General features: G+C 42.9%; 1 protein-coding gene across 2 annotated transcripts in view; it reads left to right on the top strand.

Annotated features, from left to right (window-relative positions):
• The window catches only part of NIPAL2 (NIPA like domain containing 2), a 191,647-nt gene that overhangs the window by 19,188 nt on the left and 144,545 nt on the right, over nt 1-27,914 (top strand). For both annotated transcript variants that reach the window (XM_082259221.1, XM_082259222.1), the window contains exon 2: nt 19,338-19,406. In XM_082259221.1, coding sequence (XP_082115347.1) covers nt 19,338-19,406 — 69 coding nt within the window. The remainder of the gene's footprint in view (nt 1-19,337; nt 19,407-27,914) is intronic.

The raw sequence follows: 27,914 nt of genomic DNA, 5'->3' as shown, positions 1-27,914 counted from the left end.
ATTTACATATTACATTTTTTGTACGGTCACACCTGAGCACATTTCACACTTTAGAATTGCAGGGAATTGTGATGAGAATTTTAAACTTTAGGCAGAAGTAGTGCAGCTGAATGGGAGAATTATTCCAACTCTGCTACTTTGGCCTCAAGTTTTCAATTCCCTTTTCAATTTCCTGTAATTCTCTCTTTATGAAGTAGAACCAATAATCTGATAAGTAGGCGGAGATTAATTATGCTGAGTGGGCGGAGCTTCATGGAAGTGGGTGTGGTAAGTAATTGATAGCTGCGCTGCAAAGTGTCCCTGGAAATTTTTTTCAAATGTTGGCAACTATGCAGCGCTAGGTTTTGAGGATATTTGTGTTGTTTTCTGTGTATTGGCACCTCGTTTGGTGCGATATATGTTCCTCTTCGGTGGAAATCTTTTTGAGGACATTTGTGTTATGATCCAGGGATGTGGCATCAATGCATTATGAGGAACATGGACTTAAGGCTGCGTACACACAATCAGATTATCGAACGATCTTTCGTCCATTTTTTGTTGCATGCTAGTCTCATATGGAAAGTGAAGAGGTTACTTTCATACGAGAATTCCCGTATGACAGAATTCACCTTCAGAAGTGATGTCATGTGTTGGATTGTTTTGTATGTGTTCTTTTGTTTCTGAGCATGCCTAGTCTTGCTCTTACGATTTTTTTCGGACAAAAACTCTACTAATTAAACGGAAATCGGACGTTGTGTTGACGTACGATAAAAATTTTATAGCCTGCACATCCAGATTTTGTCGTCCGAAAATTTGTAATCAGCTGTCGAAAGCACCATACTAACGATCTGAAAATCGGCAGATCGTTCATCGGATGAAATTTTACTTCCGATTTTCGTATCGTGTGTACAGGCCTTGGCTATTTCTGGTTATTTATTCATGTATTTCATATGGTGTGATCTCTTAGGAGAGGAGGGGTAATCTCAGAATGACCCCAGCCTGCTGGGGAATTGAAACATGTGACTGGAATTTCTAACTCTAATAATTATGTTACTACTCGAAAACTAACCCTTAAGAGCCGGTTCACACTGGGGCGACCTGTCAGGCGACCTGGTCGCCTGACAGGTCGCCTGCCATAGAGAAGCTGCGGACCCGTTCTAATAGGAGCCACACAAGTCGCTCCGACTTAGAAAAAGGGTCCGGAGCTTCTTTGGGACGACCCGGAGCGACCTGCATAGACTTCAATGTTATGAAGTCCGTGCCGGCCGCTCCGAGGTCGCGGTGCGAGCAGCGCACCGCGACTTGTGAGGTCGCCCCGGCAAGTCGTATCGCTCTAATGTGAACCGGCTCTTAATGTCACAACAGGGTCTCATACTTGTCTGAACAAAGAACTAGGGGCTACCATTGGTGAATGATAGTTGCCTATCTATTATGCTGACCTACTGCCTATTTTTTGACTTCCTGACCCTGGGCTGGTGCAGCTCAAGAAAAGTTAGAAGTCCCCATCTGCATATTTGTTCTTGGTTAGTGACCCAAAGTAAAGACGTCAGGGGGTCAGTCTGCAATAGCAAACTCCATACCTCTCAGGAAAGATTTAACCTATAGGAAAACAAAACCAAATTCTTAGGCCGGCCATACACTATGCAAATTTGTTTCCTGCAACGCGTGAAATTGATTTCCGCCATCAACACAGACAGTGCTGACAGAGGATTCTCTCCCGCCGAGCAATTGTCTGCTCCTGGCGAGGGGGCGGGCGGGGGAAGCTGTCCCCGCCGGGAGAAGACAGCTATTATCGCTAGCAGCCACTGGCAATATTCACAGAACAATCTGGCAGGCTGGTTGTACCCAAGTTGATCGCTTAATCAACTTGGTACATTTAGCTTGCCCATAACAGTTCGACTCTTGGCCAGTTCGAACCGTGTATGGCTATTCTTAGATATGATGGCTGTTTTCTTTTTTAGGCTTTCTTTCTTTTATTTTCACTTCCTGATCCAGCCAGTAAGTTTGTTTTTCAACAGACCAAACTGTCCTGTAGATGTGGCAGTTACAGGGATGAGACAAACCATTTACCATTGACAGGGGTGCTTACAATTATCAGCTTTTAAATATTTATTTATGCAAAACCTTTATCTCCAAAAGGAAAAAAAATAAAAAACTGTTTGCTTTAACAACTTCTAAAGTGTGAGCTGGAGTTTGCCTTTAGTGTTACTAAACCCAGGAGCCTGCAGTCACTATATCCGGTCTCCCACAGTACACAGAACATGGAAATGCAACTATTTCAGTAAATATAAACTGCTAAATACCTTTTCCTATCAGCATTTAAAGCAGTCTTGTGACTTCTATCAGTGTCTGGTTAAAGCTTGTAGGAGTTCTCATTCTACTCTGATTGTCCTTTGAGGCTGCAGGACCCCTGACCCTCTGTCTGGACAGTGCTGATTGGCCCTGTGCTGATCACATGCACCCTCCCAAGATTAAAAAATAAAACCTCTGTAGCAATACCCACGAAACTGAGCATGTGCAGCTTTTCCACTAGCCTCTGTTCTATCAGCAGATAAATTGGGGACTGTGGAAGTAGGAAAGGATCCGAGAATACAGGATAAAACAGCCTTTTTACACAATGCAGAGAATTAACCCCTTAGGATCCACAGTGAGTATAACAAGCATGCTTTACTGCATATACAGACTGATTCTACTGTTGTGGGTTTAGTAACACTTTAAATTTGATGAAAATAGAAGAAAGAAAGCCTAAAAATGAAACAAATGCAGCCATCTAAGCAGTGGTGGCTGGTGCATATGGGGCGCAGGGGTGCCGCCCCCCCCTATCCATGCTTCTGGCCCACTAATCTACATGCAGAGCGCATGGACTTCAATTGGGCTTTTTTTTTTTTTTGCCATGTGATTAGAGCCAGAGGCTCTAATAGGCTAAAAAAAAAAGGGTGGGATCGGGGCACAGAGCACTGCGCCCTGAGCTTACCCAGTTATGTGACAATAGAGAATGAAAATTCCCTATTGTCAGACGGATCCTCCTCCTTGCCAACCAGGAAGCAGGTTCTGAGATCCGTTTCCCAATAGGCCGAAAGGAGAAGGCATGCCATTGGGCATGGAGGAGGAGGGATTTTGAGACGCAGAAGATGGGGAAGAAGCCGCCGTCGCCATTTGCCTGCTGCAGATGGGTGAGTGAGTCGGGGGGGTCCTTTACTGTACTGTCATGTCATGCTATGCTGTGGGTCCTGTACTGTAATGCTGTGTGTACTGTGTGCGGCCTGGTATGGTCCGGGGAGTGTATGGTGCGGTCCGTCTGACGCCCTGGCCCATGGAGCACCAGCTGCCACTGCATCTAAGTATTGATAAGCTGCAATATAATAAATGCTTTTTTTAATGTAGACATCCTAGGGCAGGTAGTGTTTTTTGCAGGATTATTGGTAGAAATAATAGAAAAGAAGCTGTGGAAATAAGAAAGAAAAGATGCACCATATTACATTTTGTGTTTTTGGGCTTTGATCCCCTGTAATAAAACTTACTATTGGATCCTGGTAACATGAATAGCTGATACAAGATCATCAGAATAAGTCATTGTCTGCGGCGGCCTTCCATCCAGATGATTGTGAGTCAGCAAGAACCAAGCTGTGTCTGTGCCATCTTCCACTGCTGACAGCTGAGGGGAGAGAGTGGTTCCAAGTTTTTTATTTACGTTACATGACATGGCCTAGCCCTAGGATGTGTAAAGTGGAACTTTAATCCCAAAAATGTTTTTGCAAAAATTCAGGCTTTTTAATGCTGAAGAGGCATAATAAGTCTCTTCTGCATTAAAATATTTAAAGCCTCGTAAACACAATCAGATTATCGGATGGATTTTCTTTAGTTTTTAGTTGCATGCTTGCTTCATATGGAAAGTGAAGAGTATTCTGTCCAGTTCTGGTCGCCAGTCCTCAGGAGGGATTGTTGGAGCTGGAGAGAGTCCAGAGAAGGGCAACTAAACTAATTAGGGGATTGGAGGACCTTAATTATGAAGAGCATCTGCAATCGCTTGATTTATTCTCCCTGGAGAAGAGTTGCCGGAGATGGGACATGATAGCAATTTATAAATATCTCAATGGTGATCTCAGCATAGGAAAAAAAGCTATTCAGTCGAAAGGATTGCATGAGGACTCGAGGGCATGCAATGCGATTAGAGGAGAAGTGTTTTAACCTCAGGCAACGTGGGGGGTTCTTTACTGTTAGGGCTACAAGATTGTGGAATTCTCTACCAAGAGGTGGTCTCTGCGGGAAGTATGGTGGCTTTCAAAAGACTCTTAGATGTACATCTCAAGGAGAAAAACATTCAGGGGTATGAGAGATGATTACGGCCACACACACCTACACAAGTTGAACTGGATGGACTATTGTCTTTATTCAACCTCACCTACTATGTAACTATGTAACTATATGTAACTTTCATACGAATATTCTCGTATGACAGAATTCATCTTCAGAAGTGATGTCATGTGTTGAATTGTTTTGTATGTATTCTTTCGTTTCCAAGCACACCTAGTCTTGCTCCTATGATTTTTTTTTTTCAGACAAAAACTGTACTAATAAAACGAAAATCGGGCGTTGTGTTCACGTACAATAAAAATTCCATAGACTGCAGATCCAGTTTTTGTCATACGAAAATTCCTAATCGGCTGTCGAAAGCAGTATATTAACAATCTGAAAATCGGCAGATCGTTCGTCGGATTAAATTTTACTTCTGATTTTCTTATCGTGTGTACGGGACTTTACTCTCCTTTCTTCAAGTGCAGCTCTTTGTACAATTTCAAAGTCTGCTGAGAAGAATGAGCTTCTGCGCATGCCTGGGACTGACATCATCTTGGCCCAGCCAATCAAATTGGACGAAGATCAAAGCCTAGAACAGGAGTCTTCAAACTACGGCCCTCCAGTTGTTCAGGAGCTACAATTCCCATCATGCCTAGTCATGTCTGTGAATGTCAGAGTTTTACAATGCCTCATGGAATGTGTAGTTCTGCAACAGCTGGAGGGCCGTAATTTTAGGATCCCTGGAAGAATCTTCGGGATAAGATGTCAGTGGTCTGTGAGGGAGTTCCTGGATGCTGCATTGCTAGAGTTGAAGTGAATATAGTTCTAATTTACTTGGATTCATCTTTAAACAGAAATACATCTAGTTATTTATTGGCTTCCCAAAACAGTTGCATTCATGGCATGTTGTAAATAACAGTCACAGTTGCTTGTGCTCTTAAGAGAATTGTCATGACCACAAATGTTTGGTGTCATATGTGCAGCACTATGGCAACTGCAGATCAAACCGAGGATAAATTGGTAGCTTCCCTGGTTGTAAAGGATAGGGGGACTAAAGGACTTGTAAAGTCAGAAGGTTTTCTATCCTAATGCATTCTGTGCATTAAGATAAAAAGCCTTCTGTGTGTAGCAGCCCCTCTAATACTTACCTGAATCCGATCTCTGTCCAGCGATTGTCCACGAGTCCCTCGGCCGTTCAGGACTCTCCCTCCTGATTGGCTGAGAGACAGCAGCAGCGCCATTTTCTCCCTTGGCTGTCAATCAAAGTCAGTCAGCCAATCGGGAGAGGGAGGGGTTGGGTCCAAACGGCAGCTCCATGTCTGAATGGACAGATGAAAGTTGCAGCTCAGCTCTTGTGCCCCCATAGCAAGATGCTTGCTGTGGGGCCACTCAACTGGAAGGAGGAGCTAGGAGCTGCAAAGAGGGACCCGAGAAGAGAAGGACCCGGGCTGCTCTGTGCAAAGCCAACTGCACAGAGGAGGTAAGTATAACATGTTTGTTATTTTTTTTTTTTTTATCTGAGACTTTACAATCACTTTATGCATATCTATGTTAAAAATGTAAAACCGTATATTCATTTCCACATTGTACTTCCATTATTTATAGCCTGCTCTTATTAAAGAGAAAGTCAACTTCCATGGATTGTGTGAACCTATAGGGAAGCCTATAAGGCTTCCCTATAGGTACTGTAAATATCCCCTAAACTTTCACCGTTTAGGAGATATTTACTGTGCATTCCACCGATGACTTTACGGCAAATGTGCTCAGAAGGAAGGACCACCCGTGCCATTTCTTCAGAGCCCTGTGCCGTGACCTACGGCTCCTGCGTGCATGCTTGGGAGTAATGTCACGCGGCTTCGGCCAGTCACACAGCCAGAGTCCGCAGACCCGGAAGGAAGATGGGTGAAGATGGATGTGGCTTCCAGCGGTGATAACAAGGGCTTCGTTTGCAGGTAAGTTTCACATAATGTGCTATGCGACGCAGGTAAGGAAAAGGAAAAAGAAAAGGAGAGACAGCATTTTTACTTCCTCTTTACAGCGTTTGTAAACTGTTGGACATTTTTTTATTTTTTTACCCTGCAAGGTAAAGCCATAATGTGCTAGTATGCATTGCATACTAGCACATTATGTTAAACTTACCTTAAAATGAGATGTCAGAGCCATCTTGCGTCCCGGTTCATGGACTCCGGCTCGGTGATTGGCCGGAGCTGCGATGATGTCACTCTCACAAATGCATGCGGGAGCCGCTGTTTACGGCACAGGAAGGAATGGCACGGGTGACCGTGCCTTCAGTGCGCATGCGCCAGTGATGTCAGCAGCTGCATGTACAGTAAATATCTCCTAAACAGTGCATGTTTAGGAGATATTTAAACTACCTATAGGTAAGCCTTATTATAGACTTAGGTGTGTGTGTGTGTGTGTGTGTCTGGATATATAACTAAAGGCCTTTAACACCAATACCTCCAATTAGGCACTGTGGCACAGTTCAGTTACAGAGGCCCCTGATGAGCTGACTTGTAAGGCGTAACACAATCCGGCTTGAGAGCACGAATGCTGAGGAGCGTTGGCTTCCTGGGGACGCTTGCACAGACGAATACACCGATGGTGAACAAGTCTGGAATGCACCACCTGCAAGGCAAATTAATTAGGCCTATCCAGCCTATCTCTTGGTCCCTAACCTGACTATAGGCTATCAATGCTACCAGGCCTCTACCTATCAAAATGGCCATCGGAAGCCTATCCTGTCACTACCCTGAGCTGTTTACTGTTCCCTAGGCTAATACTAGCTCAAACAGTGAGCTACACAGTGCAGTAACACATGTCCCTTTTCAATCTAGATAAATACAACACAAAATTAGCCTTCAGCACTTCTGGCTTGCGCAGCATGGTGCTGGCCACACTCTCCTCTCCACTTCCTGTAAGACATCTATATATATATATATATATATATATATATATATATATATCTCTATATATCTCCTTTAAAGGGTTTCCTGACCTTTAAGCAGGGACAGAAAGTAACCTCTTAACAGGAAGAATCTGTTTGTAACAAGAACTCTATGGTAGTTACCAGGCATGAATGTAAACAACCTCACAGACAATGTACAAAAGAACACTTCCCTACACGTTCTTTCCGAACCCCACACATTTTCTTCCTTAAATTGTGTGACACCTATTCACTATGCCCTGTAGGAATGCACTGCTTGCGTCACACATCTCACAGAGCCTGCCTTCTGAACTACAGAGGTGCTGAAAGGAGGAGTTTCAGGAGGTGGAGTCAGTATAGGAATCTCTGCTTGCAGGCAGCAAGGTACCATGGGATATGTAGTCTTTAGAAATAGTAAACTGCAGTGGAGAAGCTGCAAGGAATCCAGGAAGTTGTGGAAAGAGATGGCCGGAGACAGCCAGAGCTCCCAAAATAAAAGCAGATTTTTCAAGTAAGCTTTTTATTGTATTGTCCAAAAATAATTATTGTTTGTATTTTTGTTACAATCCTGACATTTCAAGTATATACTGTAATCATAGAAATCCTGTAACCACTTGCCGACTGCCGACAGTTATCCTACTGCGGCAGTGCGGCACCCCTGGGTCCAGCGGCGTAGACCGACGTTGCTGGACTTTTAGTGATTTCTGTGGCGCGCTCGCGCCGCTGGAGACTCGTTCCTGCTGTGTTTAGACACAGCGGGAGTCGGGTCGGAGGAGGAGAGGCGGCCATTGCCGCCTCCCTTCCCCGATCATCGGGGAAAGTGTGAGAAGACCTGCCTGCTTCTGTCAACAAAGCAGGCGGTCTTCTCAGTGACGGACAGGGGGAGATCACAGGATTCAGCATAGCAGAACCTGCGATCTTTGTCTGTGTCACAGAACCCCCTCCCCCCACACACGTCAGTAAGTATGAGGCTCGCATTTAACCATTTGATCACCCATAGGGTTAACCCCTTCCCTGGCAGTGTCATTATTACAGTAACAGTGTATATTTTTAGCACTGATAACTGTAGTAATGTCACTGGTCCCCCCAAAAGTGTAAAAAATGTCAGTTAGGGGTGGGATCTGTCCGCCGCAATGTCACAGTCCCACAATAAATCGCAGATCGCCGCCATTACTAGTAAAAAAAAAAAAAAACAATAAAAATGACATAAATCTTTCCGGTAGTTAGTAAACGCGATAACTTTTGCGATAACTTTTGCGCAAACCAATCAAAATACGATTATTTTGAACCACTATGCGAGTTCCTTGCCGGGAAGTTGCCGGAAAGTTACAACCCCGCTCGGGGTGACCTCATTGCGGCTCCGGCCACTCACAGCGCCGGAGCCGCCGAACCCGGAAGAGACGCCGAGGGATCATGTCCGCTCCCACAGGGGTGTCCGGGGGTCCGTGTCGGGGCTTCGTTTTAAGGTAAGTATTTCATAATGAGCTAGTATGCGATGCATACTAGCTCATTATACCTTTTTGTCTTGCAGGGTTTTTTTTTTTTTTTTTTTTTTTTTTTTTTTAAGAGTATACTACCGCTTTAAGGATGAATGGCACTCAAATGCATGTTGCAGATTTTGCTGCAATTTTAGTGTGATTTGGAATCGCGGGCAGAATTGCACTGATTCTGCCTGCAATTCCATATGGTTGAAGTGTGAAGGGTGCCGTATTAAACAGCCAGACAAACTATTTAATATATTGGAATTGTTTTTCCTGCCAAAGGTTTAATTTTCCTGCCAATCCAGTCCTGAGATTTACATAACTCTGCCTGATTGGTGACCTAATTTATCTCTTCTGCAGTTAAGTACAATTAGGTCACATTTGACTCTAGATTGTGATTCAGCGGTCTTCTCCTGCCAGCACATGAGGATACTGGAGAACCTGATTAGCCCCTAGTGCTGCCCCTCTATCCCCTAGTCTTAGCATTATTGTACAAGGATAACAGGAGGCTGATAACAAATAAAATTCTTGTATTTAAACTAGTTGCATTTAAATAAGAACTGGTAATATATTTTAAATGTAACCCCTTCCCACCCAGCCATGGAGTCCCTTTACTAGGGCCTGTACACCCTGGGGGGAGAAAGGATCGGCCAATCATGTGATTACAGGCGGTCCCCGGGTTACAAACATGATAGGGACTGTGGGTTTGTTCTTAAAGCACCTGGATGGATATGGATTGTCCCGATTTTTTTTTTTCTTTTTTTTTTTCTTTACTTACCTTGTTATTGAAGGAAATATACTTACCTTTCTTCCACTTCTTCCCTCTGCGGCCGTGGCCCGCGCCGTCTCTTCCTGCTTGCATTGACTCCTGGGAGCTGAACGTCATCGCTCCCAGGAATCAATGCGCCTGCACCGGCCCTGCTGTCCAGAAGCTGTGCAGGGATGACGTGCCTGCACCGGAACTGACGAGCAGGGCCTGTGCAGGGCATTCTGGACAGAAGAGGACACGGAAGAGGACGCAGTGGTGACCACTTCCGAAGACGTCACATCTCTGACGAAACGCGTCAAGTTGGTACGCACGCTGCCTCGCTCTGAGCTATCGTTGGACCGCACGCCGCCACACCACTTCCGGGTACGGCGAACACAGCGGAAATTAAACAGCGTCCTGACATACCGTGCCGCGAGGCACTACGGAAGCTCAGCAGCGGTACTAGTATCTACCATTTACCCTAACGGGTACCCCAATTTTTTGCTGTGACCTATCACGGTTTTCCTTGCGATATTTGCACAAGAGTTTTTGGAGTTTTTTTCACCACAGTTTTTAAGGACTTTTATTGGATGTGTTTTTACATGAAGAGTGTGTTTTTTATGCATGTGTTCGAGTGATAATAAAGGTCGTTACCTTTCTACACTATGAGGAGCATTTCTTTTTCTTGTTTATCCCGAGTGCTTATGGGCGAAACACAGAACCGGACCATCTGAGGTCAGGAGAAACACACAAGCGCTTACAGATTCTTTTTGGCGTATGCCATAAGAATCCACCATATCTGGTAAGTGGGATACCTTACCTTCGAGCACTGGAGGGTGATCAGAGGGTCACAGGAGTCACCACCGTTTGAAATCTGCACAAAGAGACTTTTTTCCAGCACTTTGCACTTTAGTCACGCTAAATGGACTGTCACTATTCAAGTTAAATTATATATGTAATGCTGTTGTTGCACCATTCTGATATTGATATTGTTATTGCATTTATTTTATTTTATATGGGCATTATAGCACTTTATATTTGAGTTTGGAGTGATCCATACTTACTTTTTTATTTATTTATTTTACTCACCATACTGCACATTGTCAAATAACAACCCATATTAAGAGCTGTTCACTAGTTAGAAAAAAAGGGTAGCGCAGTAAGTTTTTTTCTGTTCACAATCTTAGATCACTAATTTATAGTGCACCTGATTACATTGCAGCTTCCCACAGATATTATTTTGCACTCCTTGGTGCGAGTATTTCCATATCACATTATTCTGTGGTGTGTGTTTTTTTTTTTTTTTTTAAACCTTCTGGCTGAACAAAAAAGACTGATCCATCTATGGGCTGTATTACTTTGGACCAGTTGGCTCGGACAAATGATCCTGATGCCACCTCTGTGTGGCCGATGGTTTAATCTTTAATTTAGTATTATGGCCTATGCTACACACACAGGAAGCGTCATCCTCTTCTGACAGTTAATCCTGTGCGCTAATTAAAGAGTGTCGCTTGCTTCTGCACCTCTGCTAATCAGAAGTCTCCTCTTCGTTTTGTCAATAAATACAGGGCTTCCTCTGATTTTTATTTATATTTTTATTTATTTATTTTTTTAATTTTGGCGCAGGGTTCCCCTTAAAATCCATACCAGACCCGAGGGGGCCTGGTATGGATTTTGGGGGGGGACCCCACACCGTTTTTTTTTCATTTTTGTTATCTGTATTGCCGGGAGCCGACAATACATTACAGCCGCGAGCAAGTTTAAATTACATTTTTTTCCTTTAGAAATGTTAGTATTGCTGCAGCAGGCTACATACATCGCACAAATGCACCACTTTACAGGCACATTAGTTATATTTTTTTTTTTTTTATTATTTCACTTTAAGCATTATTGAAATCATTGCTCCTGTAAAAACGATTGTTTAAAAAAAAATGTTTTTGCATCGATTCATGTCCCCCAGGTCCCCATACACTTTTTTGGGCCAATAACTTGCATTTAAGCCTTTAAAATGAGGACTTTTGATTTTTCATGTTCGTGTCCAGTAGACTTTAATGGAGTTCGCATGTTCGCTAGAACATTTCCCCTGTTCGAGATGTTCTGGTGCGAACCGAACAGGGGGGTGTTCGGCTCATCACTAGTTACCACCCAGAGACCCCACAGAGGACCTTCCACCCAGACCTCTCTGTTATTTCTTCCCATACATTACCATGCGTGCCATGTAAAGTCTAAAAATGACAGATGATCCTCATTGGGCAACTGGTGCCTCTATACTACTCAGGCCACAGAAAGCATACCGTACCTGATTCCACAATGACATGGTCACAGCTTTTTTCCTAAAAGGACATTTTTAAGCTCCATGAAAGATTCTAAAGCTGAGCATTATCACTAACCTGTAATCTCACTAGGATGTAATCACATTAACTACTTGCCTGCTGGGCACTTTCTCCCCCTTCCTGCCCAGGCCAATTTTCACCTTTAATGCTTTCGCACTTTGAATGACAATTGCGTGATCATGCAACACTGTACCCATACTAACTTTTTTTATAATTTTTTTTTAGACAGAGCTTTCTTTTGGTATTTTTAAAGAGGAAGTAAAGTCTGTTCTTTTTTTTTTCCTTACCTGAAAAGTAAAGGCATGCTACGCATACTAGCACATAATGTGACACTTACTCCAAACAAAGCCCTCGTTGTCCCCCCATGGAGGCCGCATCCAATTTCACCCCATCTTCCCATCTTCCTTCTGGGCTCTACTGGCCAGAGCCACGTTACGCCTTTCCCGCGCCGTTCCGTCAGAGCGCATGCGCCATTGACTTAATTGGCCCAGTATACATTAAATATCTCTTAAACAGTGCAAGTTTAGGAGATATTTACAGTATCTATAGGTAAGCCTATAATAAGGCTTACCTATAGGTACAAACATTACAGGAGGGTTTACAACCACTTTAATCACCACTGTGTTTTTTATTTTTTGCTAAACAAACAAAAAAAAAGACGGAACATTTAAAAAAAAAAAAAGTTTCTGTTATTATTGAAGTGTGCTGATGAGACTGCACTGATGAATTGGCACTGATAGACAGCACTGACGCTGACAGGCAGCACTGGTGGGCACTGTTGGGGCTGCACTGATAATCAGTACACTGAATATCAGTGTAGATGTCCCCTAATGTGGATTTGCCGATTATCAGCTCTCCTCTCCATTCGCTTGAGGAGAGGAATGCTGATAACCGGAAAATCCTGTTTACACTGTGATCAGTTGTGATTAGCTCTTTACCCCAATCTGTGATCAGCTGTGTCCAAGGGACACAGCGATCACAGATCACTGCCAATGCGTGCTGTAGGGGGTGCGCTAGAAGCGTAATCTTGGGAGGACGTCATTAGACGCCCTCCCAGCAATGTGTGACCATGCTGTAGCTGTCATTCGGCTATAGCATAGTTGTTAAGAGGTTGAAGTAGATTTAAACACCAACTGGATGACATTTACTGTAGTTTGCTTCATAAACCAATACCATTTTTTTTTAAATAAAATTCTTGTTTTGACCTTTTTTTTAATTTTTTTTTATTTTCATCCTTTGTTGCATCTTGGTGCTGCTGAACTCACGCATCCCCTTTACAGCTACTTCCTGTTGACATACAATCCAGTAATGGCTGCATGCCATTTCTCAGGCTTGGTTTCCAGATGGTGACAACAGTGGGCATGGCTGCATAATGTATGTTAGTAATGCCATTCATAGTGGATGAGTATGTCACAGGGTGACAATGTAATTGCAGTTGGAAAATGAGAACAGAGCAATATCGCACTATAACTGGGCGTGCCTGAGCAAGGACCTTCATGAATAACTAGCTATTATTTTTGAGAGTTGCAAATTTACAATTTTTTAAAATTCCTTTTGCTTCTCTGATATTTTAGCATTTAGATCTTCTTTACATGGATCAAGTGTCAGCCATTTCTTGCTGAATTAGCCATCATTTGTGCTGTGTGGCCTTGTTGGCACCATTTGGCTCTACAAAAGTTGACTTTTTAACCACTTGCCGTCCGACCTATAGTAAAAATACGTAATTTATTTGACATTAAATACCGGGGTTATCGCAGCAGCTAGCTATTCTTTTTCAGATAAAAGTGGTGCCACGGGCGGATTCGCCACAGGAAGGGGTACATCCCCTCCCGCCGCTTCCCAGTAGTTTCTGGTCTTACCTAACCAGTCGGCGAAGCCTGGGAGTGATCAGAAGCTGGCGGTATTTGTCTCTATTCCCTTGGCTTACCAGAGCGACGTCACACCGTTACTTCTGGTTCCCGGCCATAGTAAATCATTTTTTGTTTTTGGGTTTTTGTTTTGTTTTTTGTTTTTTAAAGCAAAAGTAAAAAAAAAAAAGATTTTTTTTTTTTTTTGATCTTTTGCTTTTTAAGGCTTATTGCTATTACAAATAAAGTTTACATTCCTTGTAATAGGAATAAAAGTGATCCAAAAAATAAATAAAATAACAATGTAAAATGAAATAAGAAAAAAATATATTAAAAAAATATATATAAAGCGTCCCATCCCTCCTTGCTTGCGCAAAGGTGAACGCATGTGTAAGTTGCAATGGCAGCATAGGTAAACGATGTTCAAACCACACATGTGAGCCGCGAACGTTGGAGCGAGACTTCCTCTGTACCTCCAAAAAGTTAAGCTGTAAAAAATGTTTAAAGTTTCGCCTTCGGAGATTTTTAAGTATGGTAGTTTGTCACCATTCCACGAGCATGCGCAATTTTTTTAAAGCATGACATGTTAGGTATCTATTTACTCAGCGTAAACATCATCTTTTATATTTTAGAAAAAATTGGGTTATCTTTGGTGTTCGAATTAAAATTCATTAAAGTATATTTTTTCCAAATAAATTGCGTTTAAAAGACCGCTGAAAATACTGTGTTACATAAAATATTGCAACAATCTCTAGGGACGCTGCTAAAAAAATATAAAATATATATAATGTTTGGGAGCTCTAGGTAATTTTAAACTGATTTTAAACCAAAAGTTCCAGAAAAGGCCTGGTCAGCAACAATTTTTGCTGAAGAAGTTGGGTAGAAAATTCTGGGCTGATCTAATCCAATCAGATGCAGGCACTGTTTATATTCTCGCAGCCACGGATGACGGCTGTAAAATTACAATAGCCAGCACTGCGAAATAGTCTGTCCATGCTGTTTGGAGTGGATGAGGGAATTTAATTTAATTTTTAACTAAGTTTGTTGCAGGACGAAACCGTGTTTTGATGAAAATATTTTATTTAGAAAGTCATTTTGTAAATCTAATGCTTACAGCTGGAGCACGATTGGTGGAAAGTAGAATTGGGGAGAATAATTCTGTGAACTTGTGTGACTGTAAGTAGATAGTGTCATGTACGCTGTGCTGGGTGCAACGTGTGCAGACACCACCCTGATGTTTGCATTGCTGTTTAAACACATTACTGGAGCTCCTGGAGGTAAATCCCTAACAGTAAACTGTGTGAGTGATCTCCTCTAGTTAGATGATGAGCCGTGCACTGTCTTCTCAGCTGTTTGCTAAAGCAGTACATTCAAGGTGCACTGGTGAATGTTTGTTTGTTTTTTTTCTTAAGGAAATGTACAGTGATTCTTTATATATTTTCTTAACAATTTATGGTCTGGAATAAAGCAATAAACCTTATTGAAAATAATGTGTGTGTGTGTATATATATATATATATATATATATATATATATATATATATATATATATATATATATATATATATATATATATATATATATATGTATGTATGTATGTATGTATGTATGTGTATATATATATATATATATATATATATATATATATATATATATATATATATATATATATATATACATACATACATACATACATACATACATACATACATACATACATACATACATACATACATACATACATACACACACACACACACACACACATACATATATATATATATATATATATATATATATATATATATATATATATATATATAATATATATATATATATATATCTCACAAAAGTGAGTACACACCCTCACATTTATGTACATATTTTATTATATCTTTTTACGTGACACCCCTAAGTGGAAATGTCCAAATTGGGCCCAAAATGTCAATATTTTGTGTGGCCACCACAATATTTGTGTAGCTCATCAGAGTACCCAAGTAATTGTCTCCAGCCCAAAGTACCCAAGTACCTGTCTCCAGCCCAGAGTGCCCGAGTACCTATCTGCACCCCATCAGATTACCCAAGTACCTGTCTCTAGCCCATCAGAAAACCCAAGTACCTCTGTACCTATATGCAGCCCATGCCTCCTAGATTATGTGTTGGGGTGTTTGCTTTCCAAAATGGGGTCATTTTGTGGGGGTTTCCATTGTCCTGGGGTTCCAGGGCCTTCAAAAATGTGATTGGTTGTAATGAAATTTGATGTGTAATTTATGCTCCTAGAACACCTGACGGTGCTCCTTGCATGTTGGGCCTCTGTATGTGGCTATGCTGTGACAAAGTCTCACACATGTGGTATCGTCATACTCGGTAGGAGTAGCAGAATGTATTTTGGGGTGTCATTTTTGCTATGTACATGCTATATGTTAGAAATATCTTATCTTATAAATTGACAACTTTGTGTAAAAAAAAAAAAAAAATGCGCTTTCATTTTCTTTCCACATTTTCCAAAAACTTGTGGAAAAAATGACCTCTTGAAAAGACTCATTATGCCTCATAGAATATAGATTGGGGTGTTTGCTTTCCAAAATGGGGTCATTTTGTGGGTAATTCCATTGTCCTGGTGCTCCAGGGCCTTCAAAAGTGTGATAGGTCATTAGGAAATTATATGTGTAATTTATGCTCCTAGAACACCTGACGGGGCTCCTTGAATGTTGGGCCTCTGTATGTGGCCAGGCTGTGTAAAAGTCTCACATATGTGGTATCGCCATACTCAGGAGGAGTAGCAGAATGTATTTTGAGGTGTAATTGCAAGTATGCATATACTGTGTTTGAGAAATAACTTGTTATTATGACAATTTTGTGTAAAAAAAAAAAAAAAAAAATATTTCTTCATTTTCCCAAGAATTGTGGGAAAAAATACAACTTCAAAAAACTCACCATGCCTCTTACTAAATACCCTGGAATGTCTACTTTCCAAAAAGGGGTCATTTGGGGGGTGAGATGAGAAATGAGATAGGCCGTCGGTACATCAGGTGTGATCAATTTTCAATGATTGGCACAATAGCTTGTAGACTCTATAACTTTTCACACAAACTAAATAATAACCACTAATTTGGGTTATTTTTTACCAAAGATATGTAGTAGTATAAATTTTGGCCCAAATTTATAAAAAAAAATTACTTATTTGCAAAATCTTATAATAGAAACTAAAACAAAATGGATTTTTTTTTTTTCAAAATTTTTGCTCTTTTTTCACTTATATCGCAAAAAAATAAAATAAAAAACCCCAGCAGTGATTAAATACTACCAAAATAAAGCTCTATTTGTGTGAAAAAAATGATAAAAAATTTGATTGGGTACAGCATTGCATGACTGAGTAATTATCATTCAAAGTGTGAGAGCTCAAAATTTGTCTGGGCAGGAAGGGGGTGTAACTGCTCTGTTTGGAAGTGGTTAAATCATCTTTGGCTTAACAAAAACAGCATTATTTTGAAATGGTACACTAAGAACACAGTCTTTGATTTCAGAAATATGTTTACAGTTAAAAAACTCTATTCGAATTTCAATTTGAATTTCCGAAATTTGGACGAATTTCTCTTTGATATTAGGAGCATCCGGTAAAGTTTGTTTATACTGTAGTTCGGGTATATGGATATATCCGAATCTCCGAATAACGAAAAATTTGTCCAAATATTTATTCGGAACAAAACAAACCGCACATGTCTAACAAACATGTCATACTTATCTGCTCTGTGAAGTGGTTTTGGACAGAGCAGCACCGATTCTCCTCTTCTCCGTTCCCCCGCCGGCGATCCTGGCCCCTCCCTTCTACCCAGTGCATCCACAGTAAGCAGCTTGCAATGGAGGCACCCAGGCAGGCGTGCTCCCCTCCCACTGCTCTGAATGTCCATTCTGACACAGAACCGCGGCTAGGCCCCCTCCCCCCCCCTCATTGGCTCACTGGCTGTGATTGATTAGCCAATGGCTCTCGCTGCTGTCTCAGCCAATGAGGAGGGAGAGTCCCCAGGGAGCCGATTCTCTTGCGCACATAGAATGCATGTAGGTAAAAAACCTTGAGCCTTTAGAACAACTTTAGGTCCTGCTAGATCACTTCAGGCTATCCCCTTCTTCAGGTATAGCTATGTAAAACGTTCAAAATAAGTGCCTGTAGTGTTTAAGAGCCAGTAATGCACTGTCTCACCCTGATCTGCCCATGCTCAGTTGATCTCCATTTTTGGCATTTTGCTAAGAATCAGAGCCACTAGAGGACAATCTGCTGCCAGCCTAAAGATTTACTGCTGCTCAGGGGTTTTGAGCTTCAGCAAAATGGCAGCCTCCAGTAAGAAGAAACAAGAAACAGGAACAATGCTAGTATACTCATTTTGATAGCATAATTATTAATTTGGAATGTATGGTCCTTGCTAAAAAAAACTTTTTTTTTTTTATCAAGTTGTTATGGATAAAGTTGCACTTTAAAGTGGAACTTCACTTTCTCAATCAACATTGCCTTCTTTTTAATTGCCTACTTTAATAAGGAGGTCCGTTCTCATCCGATCCGATCCTCCAGACGGATGGAAAATAGGGTTTCCGGATTTCACGGACAGGATCGGATCGGAGACCAGCAGGTGTCAGCAGACATGTCACCGCTGACATCCGCTGCCCCATAGGGATGCATGGAGCATCTGATCAGGTCCGCCTGAAAAACTGACAGGTGGATCGGATCGCCCGTGTGAAAGGGGCCACAGAGTTCTCATGGGAAAAGGTGTCTCCACTGAAGCTTTATCACCAATTCTTGTTTCGACAACAACCCAAAATTTCCAAAATCCAATTGTCGCAGGGACAGAAAGTGAAGTGAACAGGGGCACAGACAGCAAAACAAGAGTTACAGGGGTGTTAACCCTTCCCTATGCTATCCAAAACTTAAAAGTAACTTTTTGGCTGGGGTTGCACTTAAGCAATGTACCTGTTCCAACTTGCATACAAATTCAATTAGGAACAAACCTACAGAACCTTATTTGTAACCCGGGGACTGCCTTTATACAGCATATTAAGCCATATCCCTGGGTCTGTATATTTATTCCAGTTCCGTGCCTTCAAGTAATAAAGTTGTTCGGTTTTTATGACAGCCAGGCAACAAACATTATATAGAGGTCAGCAACGACAGCAGCCACAAAATGGCAGCCTCCAGTAAGAGGCAGCCTCCACTTTATTTCTCTTGACAGGTTTCCTTTGACATTACTAAGGCAGCCCAGACATGCTTCATTTTTTTTTTTTTTTTTTTCATTCAACCAGCGGATTGTTCAAAAGAAGACCCAATTCCACCATCCACGCACTTGATGTGGATGGGGGAAGCAATCCCACTGAGTTGTATTCCAACAGGGGGGAAGGCTCCTCTGCCATCAGAATACACTGATCACTCAGTGCTTCCGGATATAGGAAAAACTCAACAGGGGGACCCTGCTGAACCGGCTACATTTCAATCCATGTATGGCCAGTTTTAGTGATTTACCCTGCAATGGATTACAATCTGCATACACAGAATTCACTTTGGATATGCAGTCGGCCCACGTCTACAGGCTTGCAGTACAGTTTTTGACTTTGTTCCAAAAAAGTAACATTTAGTAAACGGAGAGAGGAATCATTTTGTGATTAATGATTTGTTATACAAATAAGTCTGCCTTGTGTATCTGTAAGTAATAATCAAATGCTTGCATTTTTCTGTTTTCAGAATGAAATCCTTGGCATCATTTTATCAATTGTTGGAAGTTTCCTAATAAGTATATCTCTTAATCTGCAGGTAAGGAATATTGGCTAAATCCTCTTATCTGATTTCCTATTGTTACCTGTAAGAATAAATTCTTCGCACACAATTTAGTGACTATTCATGAATGGGACTTTTGCCAAGGCAGATAATAGGTACCTGGGAAATGTAACATTGGAAACCTGCTGTCCAGCTGTGATGGAAGAAGTCTATTCCCACTAGGCACTCCAGGACTTGACAGTAGGAGCTGGGACTGGATGGTGACATAAGCCATGGGACAGGCATGGAGTACTTTGGGGAGTCATGGAGAGACCATAGAAACTAGGGAGGCAGGATACCCAGTGTCACAAAAGAAAGAGAACTCTGAACTCAAATTAATTAGAAGGGCTGAGGAAAAGAATCTAAGGAGCCATCAAGTATTCTTCAGCGCACCCCAGGGGTTGATACGTTTTGCTGCTGATGGCTCCCCGGTTGCAGCCCTCTCACCGGAAAAGGCGGCTTCGGAGAATAAAGCCCTGATACACCAGAGAGAGTCCCTGTCCATACAAGGGTGCTGAGAACAGAGGCAGGAGTGACAAGGGTGTGTAGGAAGGCAGGGGTGCTGGGGACACCAAAATATAGGGACGAGAGTCTTTAGCAGCACTGGGTTCTCGGGGGTCACACAGGGACATTGGATGAATTTTGGAGAGCACAGGGTCACAAAGGAACACTGGATTCAGGCTGGAGTGGATAGGGTTACTGGGGACACTGGATACAGGCTGAAGTTCACAGGGACACCGGGGAAACGCAGGATCTGAATTACCTGGGACACTGGGTTACTGGAGGGTTCACAGGAGCTGGAGTACAGGAGACACAGAGGTTCAGCTGCTAGCATGTAAACTAGTTGCTTGAACACCAAGCTGCATGTATGCTAGCTTTCAAAGGACATGGCTTGGTTCTGATTGGCGTGGCAGCAGTGAAACCTGGAAATAGCTGGCTGCATTCAAGCACAGAGACCTGATTGATGAGTGTATGGCGCTTGGTGCACCGAGTTGCACAATTAGACAACGTTGTCTTTTTTATTGGTGATGGTGGATGGTTCCTGTTTTTTGCAATTGTATTGTTCTACTCTGTATCAATACATTTGTTATTTTAACAACATTTTTGAGTCATTTATGATTTTCGTTAACAATCCCCAGTGGTTCATATATATATATATATATATATATATATTCCTTAGGGCAGTGCTCTATTTCTGCCTATTTTTTTGTTTTGTCTACGGAAACCCTGTGACTTTAACAAATTCCCATCTACTGATGCTGATTTGTAAAACCGGGATTGAGCAAAAGTGTCTAGATGCCCTGTATATGTGCAAATATGTTTTACCTTTTTGTCATGTAGTAAGGGCCATTTTAAAAGGAGTTGGTCATGTGGTTGCATAAGTAGGTTGTTTGAATTTAAATATTTGCACCTCAAATTTTCCATTTTCACCACCTGCCAGTTTGACAGTGGGAAATTTGGCTCCTCCTCACATCATTTTTGGGACTTCTAATAACCTTGTGTAATGTACTTACACTGCTGCCACTAAGGAAGCCACCCACTTCACAAGAGCGCCTTACTTCCCCAAGTGTCTTGTAGCACCTTTCTTCAGTACCCCTTTAACACCCCCTCTCTGCCTTAGAACCCCCTTTTTCTCAGAACCCAGTTCAGTGCTGCCCCAGTGTTCTGTTACTCTGAATGGCCAAAGTGTCGTTTTTTTTTTTTTTTAATGCTAATCGGTTCAGTTTTTGTGCCTGTGTGACAGTGGATGGTAAGCTCATTTGGGGCAGACACTGTTATTGGCTCAGTATTATCTATATAGCAGTGTTTTTCAACCTTGTTTCAGTCAAGGCGCCCTTTATAATTGCACACAATCCCAGGCCACACCAGTCTAAGGGATGACGTTTTTGCTGCTCTGGCCAATCAGATGGCCTTAGGACGTGAACCAGGAAGGAAGACGGGTAAACATGTTGGCCGTGTCAGCGGTGAGCAGGTGGCCCTGCGGGGGCTTCGTTCTAAGGTAAGTATTTCATAATGAGCTAGTAGGTGAGGCATACTAGCTCATTATGCCTTTGTCATTCAGGTTTTTATTTATTTATTTATTTTTATTTTTTTTTGAGGTTTACAACCTCTTTAAGAGCCGGTCCACACTGCCGCGACTTGTCAGGCGACTTGTCAGCCTGACAAGTCGCGCTCCCTCGCGGTCCATTGACCGCTACAGGACCCGTTCTAATAGGAGCGACACAAGTCGCTCCGACTTAGAAAAAGGGTCCTGTACTACTTCAGGGCGACCTCGGAGAGACTTGCATAGACTTCCATTATGTGAAGTACCTGCAAGTCGCTCCGAAGTCGTGGTGCATGGTAATGCACAAGTCGCCCCCGAAGTCGTGCAGAGTAGTGTCGCCTTCGTGTGAACCGACTCTAACTGGATAATAGTTATATGTTTTGTGATTTAGGTAAAGATTGGGGCGTTGTAATTGTGTAGTTTTATTTATCTGTTTGTATGCTGATTAAGGATAAATAAAAAATTGTCATTTGTGAAAGGGAATAGAAAAAGACTTGCGGCCATTCGCTAACATTAGAAGAGAAGCGATTGAACCTTAAGCTGCGTAAAGGGTTCTATACTGTCAGCAGTAAGGATGTGGAACTCTCTTCCACAAGCTGTGGTATCAGCGAGAAGCATCAATAGTTTAAAAAAACTATTGGATGGGCACCTTAAGGGCCACAACATACAGGGGTATACAAGGTACTATTTACATAAAAACACACACACACTCATAGGTTGGACTGGTGTCTTTTTTTTTTTTTTTTTTTCAACCTCACTAGCTATGTAACTATGTTAAAAAGAGAAAAATGATGGGAGAAAACAAACACTAAAGTGTGTCTACATATCAGACGGCACCAGATGTGTTTACAAAGAAAGTAATTCAGCGAGAAAATGGAGACAAATGTTGAAGACAAAGTGGTAGATGTGTTTGTAAATATATGCAGTGGTTATAATCCAGGCAAAAGGCAAATAATAAGTAGGTGTCAGCCAACCCTAGTACTGAGGACATGTCTGATTCCCATCCCCCCCCCCGCATCTGCTGTAATACATTTCCTGTTTATTGCATAGTTACATAGTCCGGTTTGAAAAAGACACCAGTCCATCTAGTTCAACCAACAAAGGAGAAAAAAAAAAGTCATACAGTTCTATACCCACAGTTGATCCAGAAGAAGTTGATCCAAAAAAAAAAAAAACCCAGTGATCAGATATTGATCGGTCAGTGTGGTGTGTTGTCAAAGAGATAATATATCTGGTCTCTTGAGTCCAGAGGCGTAACTAGAACCTTCAGGGCCCCGGTGCAGGAAACCATGAAGGGCCCCCTGGACCCCTGGCCGGGGCCCTTCCCTTCAAGCCTGGGACTCTTCCCACTGATCCTGGGGCCCTTTACTCTCGTTGCGGGACCCTTTCACAAGTTCTGCAGTGGGCCACCTTCCTGCGATGTTGGGGCCTCCCCACAGTGGCGGAATGCCAGGGCCCGATTGCAAGTGTGACCTTTACGATCCTGGAAGTTCACCCACTGGTGTCAGTTGTTTTTATTTTTTTGGTATTTTAATTGTATTATTTTTTATCATTTTATTTTATTTTTTTACAATGTCACTGACTATGACTCTGTCCATTCAGAAAAGGAAGGAGCTGGTAAATTACCTATTTACCGACCCCTTCCTGGTTCTCTATTGTGACACATCCCCTGCAGCAGCCGGCAGGAGAGGGTAGGGAGCACAGTAGGGGGGGGCAGCACAGTGGGGGGGGGGAGCTCAGTAGGGGGGGGAAGCTACAGGAGGAAAGGGGAGGGCAGTGATTTCTCTGCATGCGGCCCCTGCTGCCCCTCCTATCCAGGTGTACAGGGGAGCCGCACAGGGCCCCCTGGAGCATGGGGCCCGGTTGCGACCGCAACCCCTGTAGTTACGCCCCTGCTTGAGTCATTATTTTTGCCTATACTTGTTCTTTATTTTTGAACAGAACCTGTAAAATCTTATTACTCAATAGGGCTGACCTGAGGACAATTCTGGAAAGCAAGGTCCTTAAACCTTTCCATGAAGGGGCAAATGTTTAAGAGCTGAAATCTACTGCAAAGGGTTAAATAAAATAAATCTTTGCAATTTTTCCACTGCTGGTGTTGCACAGTTTTTTGGCGGCATTTTATAATCTTAGCGGCATCTAATAATTTGAGGGATTTTTTTTGTAATCTAAAAGAAACAGAGATACTCTGTTAGTATCCAGAATAACTATCCCTTTGCTTTAACCTAATGAATAATTATGAGACATTATTCATGTTTCGGTTATAAGATTGGTGAATATTCCTATAAGGGCTATATTTAAAAAAAATTATTTGGATGCCTAGCCTTCATGATTTTTGGCTTAATACGATAATTTCCTTTGAGCGTCCGGCCGCTCTATCTAGTGGCTTCTAATACACTTGTGACATTCGTCCAACAATTCTTTATTTTTTTTGTATACGTAGACACCTTTGTGTTTTTTTAACTACCTCCCGCCTGTCGTATGGACAAATGAAGGCGGGCGGGATTCTCTGTTGTTCTGGGGCGACGTCATATGTCACCTTAGTCTCACCGCACATGCACGCCTGTGGGGGAGCGCAGCGTATTGATTGCCGACATGCTTTGTCACTGGGACTGATCTCGTTAAAGAGCCGCGTCATGTGATCAGTGTGTCCAATCACAGCTGATCACATATAAACAAGGAAATGCTGGTTTTTGGCTCGCCTCGCCTCACGCTGACAGAGTGTGAAGAGAGGAGAGCCAATCGGTGGCATTTCCTCCCAGGGGAGACCTGTGCAGATAATTAGAGCACTGATAATCAGTGCCTTGATTACCTGTGCAGCTCCAACAGTGCCCATCAGTGATGCCAATTTGTGCCCATCAGTGATGCAAGTCAGTGCTGCCTTTCATTACCCATCAGTGCCTGCTCAGCAGTGCTGCCCTTTTTTGCCCATAAGTGCCACCTATCAGTGCCCATCAATGCTGCATATTAATATTAAAAAAGAATAGCGCACACATGCAAAAGAAATGACTATCAAATATGGAGACAATCCATAAATAAAAATGGGGATTTAGTCCCACCATATGGCCATATCGTGCTCAAGCCCACCACTGCGTCAAAGTACCCCATTATCAGTGGGTCCTACACTATCCATAAAAAAGGGGTGAATCCAGCCTCTCTTACCCTTGGAGACAACACTCCTTGCTGGGAAGGTGTGCTTATGCACTGCAGGGGACTCCTCCTATATCTACTTGATAGTGGACACCAATATCAATGCCACCTCATCAGTGCAGCCTCATCAGTGCACATCAGTGAAGGAGAAAAATTACTTACAAAATTTTCTGAAAATTTTTTTTTTCTTTTAAAATTTTCAGTCTCTCTTTTTTTCAGCCTCTTTTTTTGTTTGTTTTGGTTTTTTTTAGCAAAAAAAATTAAAAAACCCAGTGGTGATTTACCAAAATAAATCCCTATTTGTGTGGAAAAAAAATGGTAAAAATATAATTTGGGTACTGTGTTGCATGACCGCGCAATTGTCAATTAAAGTGTGACAGCGCTGGAAGCTGAAAATTGGCCTGGGCAGGAAGGGGGGTAAAAGTATCCTGTATTGAAGTGATTAAAAAGAAAACCAGCTAGAGATTGAAAGGCCCTGGGGAAGGGGGGGGGGGGCACCCTCATGCAAATAATTTGAACAGTGTGGAAGGTTCAAAACCTCTTTTGTTTATTTTTTTAAACATCTTTGTGCGCTTCAAAGTGTAATTTCACCCTTGGAGTTATGACTGTACACTAATTCACTAATTGGCCATAAACTACATGCACTTTCAGAAATGTATTGCACCATATTTGGTTTCTGTCCCTGCTCCAGTTTTTCTGCAATCAGTGCTTGAAACTGCACACTATTATCAGTGACACCATGCAACTGATGGTGTCCCTCAGCCCCTCCCTAACGCTACATCCGGTGATTGACAAGATTAGGGCAAAGTGAAAGCATAGTCTCAACATTTCCTAGTCAAGCTTTCAAGGGACTGTGTCTTAACCCTTGTGTTGCCTAAGGTTGTTCATTTTAGGCAAAGACTTTGAAGTCATATGCCCATCTACCTCTTTGCAAGGGCAAGCAAAGCTGACTGCAGGTCCAAATGAAGAATGCTGTCAAACAAAGATCAAAGTGCTCAAATTGATAAGTCGGATACCATTAGCTTTGGTGACCATTGCAGCATATTTCCACTTTAACCATTTAAGGACCAGGGCTATTCCTGACTGTTCTGCCTCTCCAGTCTAAGCATTGAAAGTGTGATCTCTGTAACCTAGTTGTGATGAGCTAGCAAATACCCTCAATCTTAGCTGAATTTACAGGCAGTGACTTGATCCAGACGACACCTTGAAGATCTTGTGAAGTTTAATCCATAAACTGTGAGCATCTTACAACAATGAACATCGTATAGGTCAAAAGATCATAATGTGATCCACTCAATGAGACATGAGGCTGAGATGCATTAGTGGGAAAAATGAACAAAGGGGTGGAGCTATCCATACAGGATAAACTGAGCTAAGGGGAGGGGAGGAACCAGGGGCAGGAGAATACATATAACATTTAAAGGCATATCGCAAAGCATGTGAAACATCACACTGACACTTGTTATTTACAAGTTAAAATCAGTGTTTCTCTTTTGTTTATTGACTCCTCATCTTCTTGACTACATGGGTTATAATGCCCCCTACAGGAGTTGGATACTAATCAGAAAAGAACTTGACTATGCCTATGGGGCAGTCTCATGCCTAGGGGGCAGTCCCAGGGGGTATACTCCCACTCTTTGCTATTTCTGCCTAGTTAGGAGTAAGGACCTAGTTCCTTCCTGGAATCTCTGGTCCTGGCAATTTTTTATTTTTAAATCAAATTTTTTCCTCTTTTTATGATTTTGTTCCTGTTAGAGCTACAATCAAGCGATGGACTGGATAATCTAGATCCAGAAGGTCCCCCCCGTTTTGCCAATGAGCTCACGCAGTCTGCAGCTCTGCACTAGTTGGCCGTGACATAACCCTACTGGATGGGGGCTGGCCCACAAGTTAAATGTCTCCCGAGAGCGCATAGAACTGTCTTCAGCCTGAGTCACAGCGATTACTCCTGGCCGACAGCACCCAAATTACGATGGAGTGGTGGTCTGTCCGGAGTGGTGCCCATCCTGTTCCTGTTGTGGCAAGTAGCTGTTCCCTCCTCTACCCCTGGAGAGTTTTGGGGTGGATGTGGGCCCCTCCCTGGGATGGTCGGACCCCCCCGGGCTCCCCTCCCTCCCAGTCAGCTTTCCATTCTTTCTCGGTGGTCTTCTGCAGGCCCCCCATCTGACCACACCCCCCCTCCCCCGGGTGGAGATACCTTTTTAGGTCGGCCTGGGGTGTTGAGCTGGCAATGGAGGTGGGGGGGAGCGTGTCAACGGCAATGAAGGTTGGGGGGCGTGCCACTGGCAACAGAATGATTGAACCTTGGGATGAGGATGGGCCTGGTGGGGGTGCCTGCAAGTGCCCCCCTTCCTATTGGGATAGTTTTAGAGCTTTCAGAGTCCCCCCTGTGGCCCCCGGGAGCAGCGTGGGGCCACCGTTTTCCGGTAGCCTTTTATGCTACAGATTGGCAGCCAAGTTTGTGCAGCCTCGTGGCCGATATCTTTAGGTTTCCCAAATAGCAGCGGTCATGTTTTTGGAGCCGGATGGGTGGTGATTCGGCGATGGGAGCCCCTCCTCCGCCTCTATTGCTGATCCCTGGATATTCCTCTTCCTGATAGCCGCATTTTGTGCCGTTAGTTCAGTACTGTGAGTACCTGACAGGTGGTGGTGAGTAAGTCTGTGGGGTTCTCTCTCCCTCTCTCTGCTGTGGCAGCGGTAGTGCTCTGTGCTGGGCCTTGTGGTGCCGCCGGCGCGGTGGAGTGTCCCTTGCAGTGTTCTATACTTTTTTGTGTGGGTTTCCCTCTCCATTCATGGAGTCCCTGGAGCATATTTCACCACCTGATCCCCTCTCAGAGGCTGTTGGCCCTCCGGGTCCCAACAACTGACTGCACTGAGGGCTGTCCTAGAGTCCTTGGTGTCCAAGGTAGATTTGGTCCTGGGCAAATAAGCTAGCAAAAAGCGTCCCGACCTTCACCTGCTTCCTCTGTCTCATCAGATCCAGAATCTGATTCAGCTGCCGCGGATTCGAGTTACCATTCGGGGGCTGTGTCCACGTACCCTGCATGCTCAGATAGTGAGGATGACTCCTCTGCATCTCTAGCCACACATGAAAAGGCGCTAGTGGATGCACTTATTATATCAATGCGGGAAACTTAAAAGATGGAAGATGCGACTAACGCTGCATCAGAGGCGCGAGTCCCCTTTGGCACCCACAGGTCCTCCAAAGCGGCAAAGGTGTTCCCCTTTCCCGCCTTCTTTGACAATATTGTCACAAAACAGTGTGGGTGCCCGAAACATACCTTTTGAAATCCCTAAGCGTTTTGCAATGT

The sequence above is a fragment of the Pelophylax lessonae genome, assembly GCF_965119305.1.
Source record: "Pelophylax lessonae genome assembly, chromosome: 5".
In the NCBI taxonomy this organism is placed as follows: domain Eukaryota; kingdom Metazoa; phylum Chordata; class Amphibia; order Anura; family Ranidae; genus Pelophylax; species Pelophylax lessonae.
Note: the sequence above shows the minus strand (reverse complement) of the source record. Positions and strands in the feature narration are given on the sequence as shown.